General features: G+C 41.0%; 1 protein-coding gene across 4 annotated transcripts; it reads right to left on the bottom strand.

Moving 5' to 3' along the window:
• Nucleotides 1–4724: 4724 nt before the first annotated feature.
• RFESD (Rieske Fe-S domain containing) lies at nt 4725–7600 on the bottom strand. 4 transcript variants are annotated; one of them, XM_038124569.1, is made up of 4 exons: nt 7374–7600; nt 6108–6288; nt 5983–6017; nt 4725–5795 (listed from the first exon to the last, which is right to left on the bottom strand). In XM_038124569.1, the coding sequence occupies exons 2-4, from the start codon at nt 6247–6249 to the stop codon at nt 5502–5504; spliced, it is 471 nt and encodes a 156-aa protein (XP_037980497.1). In that variant the 5' UTR covers nt 6250–6288; nt 7374–7600; the 3' UTR covers nt 4725–5501. The 4 variants fall into 4 exon arrangements, with proteins under 4 accessions (XP_037980497.1, XP_037980498.1, XP_037980496.1 ...); XM_038124570.1 differs by lacking the exon at nt 7374–7600 and adding an exon at nt 7061–7356; XM_038124568.1 differs by lacking the exon at nt 7374–7600 and adding an exon at nt 7048–7350.
• Nucleotides 7601–8765: the final 1165 nt, after the last annotated feature.

Raw genomic sequence — 8765 nt, 5'->3', positions numbered from 1 at the left:
ATTCCTCTGTAGCAGGACCCCAGAGCTGGTTGCAGCACTGCAGGTAGTGTCTCACCTGAGTGCAGGTGTGGAATCACCTCCCTCAACCTGATGCCCACACTGCTTTTTCTGCTCCAGGACATTTTTGGATTTCTGGACTGTCTGAGCTCATTGCCAGCTCCTCTTGAGCTTCTCATCTCCCAGCACCCCAAGTCCTTCTCCTCACAGCTTCCATTCTCTGCCCTGCCTATATTTGTGCCTGGCATTGCCCTCATCCAGGTGCAGGACCTTGCATATCCATTCAGCTAACATCAAACCTGCATTCTGTTTAGCACAAGAAAGCTGATAATAAAAATTGGTGTGAACACCTGCTCCTCCAAACTTATTGTTAGATTCAGGTATTGTTTCAGTGCTGAGTCTTATGAAAAATACCATGAGCACTGCAAGGTGACACAGCCTCCAGGGAAGTGCTGCTGATCCTGAGCATCCTTGGCTTTTCAAATGATGGAATGCTGGTCTCCTGGGTGCTGAGCCAGTGCTGTACCAGGAATACTCAAGGCCTTATAATGAATGTAATGCCCCCCTTGTTCTGTGCCTCACTCTTGTTCTGTGCTTTCCTGGGCCAAAACAAAGCTACATAAGTATTCAGCTTTTCCTGGAGCAATCTGTGCCAAATAAACCTGTAATTTTATTTTTTTTAGCGGGGGTGGGGGGGGGGGTGTGTGGGAGGGGGTTGTTCAGCACACAATGTAATTTAAAAAAGTAGTTTTCCCTTGAGTGTGAATCTTAGACGTTAGTAGAAATCAAGGAAGGTCATATATGTGCAGAGGTGAAACCTCTCATTAAACAACTCTTATACATACATTAAAAAATTAGAAAACCTTCAGGTGCAGCTGACCTACCTTAGTAGGGGCAAAAACGTCACCATTTTTTCTACTGTAGTGACTGCCTTAATAAAGAGGGATCACCTTTACTGGTAATACCTGCATTATCTGGATCCTTAGTCAACCACAGCTGTGGCAAAAATTAATTGTAATTTGAATTGTTAAATTAATTAATAATTATTTAATAACTGGGGTTTTGTTGGTTTGTTTGTTTTAAAAAGATAATACATATTTTGCTTTCAAGTAGAATAATTATTTCTGGAGTTGTCTTCGTAAGTCTTGGATTTCTAACTACTATTGTTGGCAACAATAAACCATACTTCTCTGACATCTTTCAGGAGAACAATTTCACTGTTCAGGTACTGCTTGTCAGGGAACTCTCTTCATCTCATGGAGGAAGAGTCACAAATGGGCTATTTAGAACATCTACACTGATTTTCCAGTTTTTCTTACCTACAAGCAAAATTGTCACTTTCATTTTTAGTCTACTTCAGTAGCTTATAGATGGCAGAGGCTGAAAACTGTGCTCAATTCTTCATTCAGCTAAAAAAATCCATGGGTTTGCATGAATAAATGTCACATCAAGAACAGCGTTTTCAGAATAGAGTTTGAAGAGCTGACCCAATTTGTCACACCCCCTGAGGCCTCACTGACTCCTGCCTCTCTCAGCATGGTGCCTGCTCACCTGCTGATGGAGCTGGCTGAATTTGCTGGCCCAGCAGAAAACCATGACCCCGAACACCTCAGGTGCAGCTGTGGCGGGGCCTGCAGTGGCATCAGCTCTCTCAGGGCTCTGCCAGTGAAGGGCAGCTTCCCCCCACCACACACAGAGGCTGAAGGACATCACCACTGGTATTATTTCCATTCCCCATCCCCTGCCTCCCTCATAACCTTGCAAAGAAGTTGCCAAGCCAGTGGGGCAGAGTGATGGGGGTCAGGGAATGCTGCCTCTCACAGTCCGTGTTTGTACCAGCAGCAAGGGAACCAGATGAGATACTTCTGATCATTTCAGGATCCAGAGATGCAAAATTCAGAACTGATTTCATTCCAATATTAAGTATAAAATTAGGAACTGCACAAAGCTATTGAAAAGGGCTTCAGTGGTGAAAGATTGTTTTTAAAATTGCTTTCCTACAGAATGAACATTTTTCTCTCTCGCTCTGTTCTGCCATCCTGCAAACTGTTCTCCCCCATGTTATATGCTCCATAATGAACTTCTCAGTCCCAACTTAATGGCATGTTTTACATTGGAGGGGTCCTTAATTTTATGTGCAGACAGGGGAGCATTGCAAAACAAGGCACTACAAATAGAAGGAAAAGGACAGCACCCAGCTTTACAGCTAACACAGTTTAATCAGAGTTTGCAGTGCAGGTACATCAGGTCAAGGCTCACACTGCTCTTCAAACTGCTACACAGTTTTCACCTGTCTTTAAAGAAAAGATGATTCCATGACAGCATAACAAAACTTATTGATTGTCTTCAAGCTGCTTCCTTACTATAGAAACTGAATGCCTTGCAGAATCATCACAAAAATTTTCCTTCCAAAGCACAGAAGGTATTTCTCTGCCCCCTGCCTGGCTGATCTGTGAAGAAAAACAGATGGTATTTGTTCATTTGTCAAATCAAACTAAACTTCCCTTCCTGCAAACAAACAAAACACTCTTCTGGAATGGCTTGTTTGATCACTGTCATTAACAAGTCTCTCTAGGAAGCTGTAATTATCCAGCCACTGGCTCTCTGACCTCCTGCCACAGCTACTCATTCCTTCTGCCTCTTCATTGTGCCTTAAATGCCACCTTAGCATCATTGCCTTGACTTAACCACTCCTTGTCTCCCTCCCTGTGCTTTCCCCTGTCTTCATGCACTCCTACCACTATAACTTGGAAGCTAGAAAGGGCTGGAAAGATAAGAGACTCAGAATGATCAACTATAGGACATTAAATTATTTTCAAGTTAGGTGCATGGTCTAGCACTTCAAAGCTCAGAATAGTGCATGCATTTTTTTAAGGTAGCAACTTTATTATGTTGAAAGAAAAGGCTTTGTTCTTTGCTGTCAAAAATAAATAAAAAAACAGAAGAAAAAGAAAAAATGAAGAAGGAAAAAAGGGAAAAGCAGAAAGGTGAAAGGGTAAAATAAAATAAAAAACTAACAGCCCACCAACCTTCCCTGCTCTGTTCACAGCTGCCTAAGTTAATAATTTTCTGTTCCTTCTGTGATCATCAACAGGAAAATCGAGGGGAATGAAATCTAATGGGCAAACTTTAGATTTTAAATTAATGCGACCTTCCTGGGAAAGAACACTTAAGAAAAAAAGAGGCAAAATAACCATAAACTCTTGCAGATGCATGAGAAAAACTGCAGAAAAAGGATTCACCTATGCCTGGACATGCAGTTGCATTTATTTAATATGATTAAGTGTAAGCCTGTGATTAAACACTCTTCTGAATTTTAGCCAGTAAATGAAATTCTGCAGAATCCTGAGCCCTCTTCCACTCGTATGAACATGTCCATGAAGCTTTCAAATAAAACTTCCTATTTCCACCATTCTTCTAAACATTATACAGATAATAGCATATTGTTGAGAGCCAGTGCTTTCTTAAACTGATAAACATTTTTATTAACAAGTTAATTTCTAGTAATGCATTACTTCAAGAAAAGTCAATAAAAACACTGTCTCAGCAATCACATGGGCTAATGCAGGTGTATCTGAAGATCTTGCAATACTCTCCTTTTATGTGATCCATGTCTTTTACTAGGACACAATGTCTGTGGTCAAGTTTAATCTCAGTGCAGGTAGCTGGGTGAGGAAGGAAGGAAGGGCAGCAATTCTCCATCCCCCTGACAACCACCCAAGCCCCTTGGAGCACCAGCTGGGGTAGATGGCAGGAAGGTACCTGCTCCACCTTCCTGCCATCTACCCAGTGGCTTCAAGAGGAGAAGCTGACATACTCATTTAAAAGCAAACAAATTGTAACAAAAAACCCCAACATATCACAGAATTGTCAGTACAGAAAAGCATTTTCTAGCAGATACTCAAGACGCGATCCACCTGACAGAAGGCAGACATTTGCATCTGATCATTGGCACTGGCTGGCTGAGTGATCAGGGAGAGGAAGAGGAGGAGGAGGAAGAGGAGGATGACAAGAAAAGCATTTCTGTGCTGTAGTTCTTATAAAATGCAGAACTGGGGTAGATCAGCTCAACAGCACTTTCAAGTGACACTTTTCCTGTTAGCTGCAAAAAAACCATGTCAAGGAGGTTTCCTTGAAACCAGAGGAGGTTTCCTCTCAGTTTAGCTGTAGTGAAATTAATTTATTGTGTACTTTGCTTTATTCGTTGTGATCAGTGAAGTACAAATTTTCCTTTGACTCTTCCCTCTTCCTCACTACTTCTAAACACATTTGTATCAACAACACAGGCCTAGTTACCTGTGACATACATTAAAAGCAAGACAACCTGCTGCAAACACAACAGGAACTTAGAGGTGAAGAGCAGGCATTTCAAACGGAACCTGGCTATGAATGAACTTTGCAAAAAAATAACAAATCACACAAAAAAACCACACTGAAGAATTGCAGCCATGCAGGATGGCGTATTTAAAAGAAGTGTAGATGTGGCATTTGGGTACAGGGTTTAGTGGTGGGCTTGGCAGTGCTGATGGTTGGATTTGATGGTCTTAGAGGTGTTTTCCAGCCTCAGTGATTCTCTGGTGCTCTGTGTTCTGTCTCTGCACTCCACAGGCTGAAGAGTAGAACCCACCACATCCTGTAGTGCGGCAGAGCTCAGAGAGAAACTTCCTTGGAAGGGGTTTTTGGGGCAGATCTGATATTGGACAGCAAACACACAGAGAAAACACAGGTTTTGCCTCTACACAGAAAGCTCTTTTTTATTCAAATGAATGTAGGAAAATGTTGTTACAATAAAGAAAAATTCGCGAACAAGGGCCACTAGTTCACATATCACACCAAACAGCTCCCTCTTTAACCAACAGAACCAGGAAGAACAAGCTATACTTAACAAATTCTTGCTGCATTATTCCATGAACTAACAAGAGGAATTCAGTGAGAAGAAGGAAAAGAAATACATCCATATACTCAAGGTAGTAATGCACAGGTAGGCATAAAAGAGTGCACCAAAATAATTTGAAGTCGTGTGCTTCCCTTTGTGGCATTTAATAAATAGCTAGCGATCACAAAAATTTCTCAGAAGTGAAAAATTTCCATGTCATTTTTGCCACAGGCATTAGAAGTATAAACTGTTAAGTATATAAAGATAACCTTTACACCTGACTATCTACTTTTAATTATGTAGTAAGTTATATAAGCCGTAGTATACTATATCCCCTCTTAAAAATTAAAATAGTTCTAGCAAAATATCAAATATTATGAGGCACTCTGCTGTAATTAAGTCTTTTTTGAAATGCAAGTGCAAACAAAATCCTCAGCACAAAATCGGTCACATTCAGCCCTGACAATGCAGGGCTTCTTATCTTACTCATTTCTATGTATTTCAATGCTTTAACATAACAATATTAGAATTTAATTCGGACACAATTTTCATGGAACAGTACATTTTTATTTCCCAACAAAGATTCTTCATTTGTGCATTCCCCAGGATTCTGATGTCTGGCCATGACCTACTCCATGGCTTCTGAGTGGCTTTGTTTTCCCATAGCTAATTCACCACCATTTTTGTACTTTTCAGCATAATAATCAGAGTCAAAGCTCACAGACAAATCTGGAGGACTCACATAAACATTTCTATTGTCTATTGTGACCTTATGAATCCTTTGTTTGACTCCTTTTGATTGCCACTTTGGTGTTGGCGATGGTTCCTGAGGATTTATTCCTTCGTACAATCCTTCTCCTGTTTCCAGGGTAATTTTAAACTTATGCCAAGGACAAACAATACACGTTTGTCCATCAATGTCCTGCCGGAAGAAAAAGAAGAAGAAGAAGACAGCAAGTCATCTTCTAGGACAAAAGATATGTTTGGTTGTATGGCTGTCCGAGGTTATATGTTTTTCTATATAATGTACAGATAAAAGCATTACAAAAATCCGTTAGAGTTTTCACATGACTCTATGCCACTGCATTATTTTTATTTTGCTTACATACCTCTATTTCTCCAAGACATAAAGGGCCTCCTTCATCTGAAACATGGCAGAATACCATATTAATTTATGCAGCAGATTTTATGCTTAATTCTAACAACACTGAGATCACACAGGCGAATATCTTACGGTAGCAGCGAGAATCCAGAGCGTGAAATTTCCCCTCATGGTAGAAAACAACAATTTCTCTGCCATTGATTTTGGCTGTTATTCTTTGTGACTTCTTTATGTCATCTTCTTTGCCGATGAATATAAGACCATCTCGCTCCATTTCAGCTCCTCCTGTGCTTGAGCTGTGTGAATCCACATCCTTAAAACACATGGACAAATAAATGAAAAGATCACTTATAAAGCAATTCATATTTGGATTTCATGTGAGGAAAGGGAGAAAAGGTTTCAGTAAAAGACTATCAACATGCAGAGGTAGAAAAGCACAAGAGCTTGGTGACAATGTTCAGTTAGTGTGTTCACTAACAGAACTGACAGGACAAGGAAAACCAGCTGCTGGAAACCAGATACCTGAGGCTCAGGCAAGATAAACTCTCAATCACTATTTGTTTACTCTGTACCTAAACCAATTTCACCCCTCAAAACCCACATGCAAACAAATATAAGGATTACAAATGTAAAATACTATACTGTTCCAGTATGCAAGAGGTAGCATTTACATGTAAATCCAATACTTTTACATAATATTAAGGGTAGAAATAGAAAGTGATTAAAGTTAATAAAATATTTTTCTGCACAGGAAAGAAAACATTTTTTATCAAGAAGCTGTATTCAACCTGACATTTCTAGCAAATGTTCCTGCCTTTCCTTCCCTCCTCTTACATACTTCAAACATCCCTCTCTCTCCCTCTCACAAGAGAGAATATAAGCATTTTTATAAAAGCAACCTCCCCTTTAAATTTACTTACAATTAGCTACTGTGTTTCAGTTCTTTCCAAATTCCTAATACAACCTTGCTTCCTCAGAAAAATATAGCATAGGTCTTTATAAACACAGAAAGGGGAACCATGGATGGGGGGAGGAGGGGGTGTCTCTCTGGCTGCAGGGAGCTGCACTGTACCTTTGGTCCATACCAGATTACAATAGAGATGAGAAAGCAGATGAAGAAATAAAGGGTGAGGATGATGAGGTCCAGCATTGCCTCCCTTCAGAGTCTGTCACCACTGTCCTGCCTTGTCCCCATATGTCACAAGGTGCTTCTCAGCCCCTCTTTAAGTGCAAGGTGGAGGCAACGGGGCCAGGCCCTGTAGCACCCTGTGACAGGACTTTAGAGGCTCAACGCATCAGAAACCGGCTCTGCCAGGGCTGATAAGAGCCAGGGACATGCTGGGGCTGGCCTGATAAGAGAAGAGCAGAGCTTCCAGTTCCCCCTGCTGCTGTCCTCACCACGAGCCCAGTACTGCTGCCTGCTCCCAAAACCTTGCTCAGAGCCACATGTGGCGTGTCCTCAGGATCAGCAAATGTAGGTTTCCTCCTAAGCCACCGTGCTGGGAAGACTGGTTTAAGTGCCAGTGCAGCATTTCCAAGACCAGTTCTTAACTGATCTGCATGTGATCAACTGCTCAGACCAACTCCCTGCTTTCCAGTTCAAGGAACTGCCACCCAGTCCTACCCAGAAAGTGAAACGTCACTGCCAGGCTCACAGAGTGATCCAGTAAGGCATTCACGCTTAGTATTTTCAGGAGATAAGCAAGCTAACCACAGGAACCAGAGTAGGAAATCCCCAGTTTTTGCTATTACCTTTTGGCTGACTCTCCCTATAAATTTTCCAAATTGGCAAAGATACTAAAATGCAGAAGCCTGTAGTTAAAACCTCTCTTATTAGGACATCTCTAAAAAACCCTGTGTATATAAATGCATGCATCTCTAGAAACAGAAACACACACACACACACATACTTATTTGTACACACATACCTGTTTGTATCTCCCAACCAGTATTAGAATACACCAAACCTCCAGCTCATTTAGATGGCTTCTTACACTCAGCTTGGATTTGGCACAAATAAATTATCCAGGCTCCTATTCTGAAATCTCACTGAGACCATCAGCAGCACATCATGGACCCTGAGCAGCCTAAATTGTGCAAGCAATCAGTAGCCAAAAAGTTTCTTTTACAGCTGATACACACTTATCTACAAATGTAGACTAAGGACTACAGTGGCACATCAGGGGCCCTCCCAAAGAAAACACTCAAGGCAACTTTCTTCCCTTAGATAAGAGGTAGCAGGTCACATCACCTCCTCAGAGATCCCAAGACAGAATCTTGAGCTATCAGAGCAATTCCGAGTCGTGCAAGTGAACGACTTCAGTCAGTATAAGAGGAAAGGTTATTTCCAGGCCTATGCAGAGTAAGTTAGCCTTTTAACATTTTTTTCCTGATATTTTCTTAAGAGTTCAGCTGCTTTGATATTTTCTGAGTCACTGCAGACAGCACGGATAGAATTGTCCCTGCTGCCAAGTGCCACCTGGTGGGAGCAGCAAAGGGGTTTGCTGTTACACAGCATAACTGATCCTTCTCCAGCTAGAAACAGAGCTGGATTTGTAAATTGCAGCAATTCACTGCTGTACCCTGCTCTGAATAATTTTTCCCCATTTTGGGTAAAAAGAAAAATACCCCTGCTGTGGGGCATTTTTATTTTATTTTATTTTATTTTATTTTATTTTATTTTATTTTATTTTATTTTATTTTATTTTATTTTATTTATTTTCCCCCTGCTATGTTTCCTTGTCAAACTTCAAAAAGCAGGTAAGATCAGCAGGATGGCAGTTGCTACAC

The sequence above is a fragment of the Motacilla alba genome, chromosome Z, assembly GCF_015832195.1.
Source record: "Motacilla alba alba isolate MOTALB_02 chromosome Z, Motacilla_alba_V1.0_pri, whole genome shotgun sequence".
NCBI lineage: Eukaryota > Metazoa > Chordata > Aves > Passeriformes > Motacillidae > Motacilla > Motacilla alba.
The sequence above is the reverse complement of the archived record's forward strand: the minus strand, read 5'-3'. Positions and strand labels throughout refer to the sequence as shown.

Bases quoted from the DNA above. Each gene is read 5' to 3' on its own strand.
- RFESD (XM_038124568.1), bottom strand. From the start codon at position 7,125: ATGCTGGACCTCATCATCCTCACCCTTTATTTCTTCATCTGCTTTCTC. The intron at 6,289-7,047 runs GTACAGTGCAGC...ATGTGTTTTAAG, and splicing joins TAATCTGGTATGGACCAAAG to GATGTGGATTCACACAGCTC. The intron at 5,796-5,982 runs GTATGTAAGCAA...TTCTTCCGGCAG, and splicing joins TATGTCTTGGAGAAATAGAG to GACATTGATGGACAAACGTG.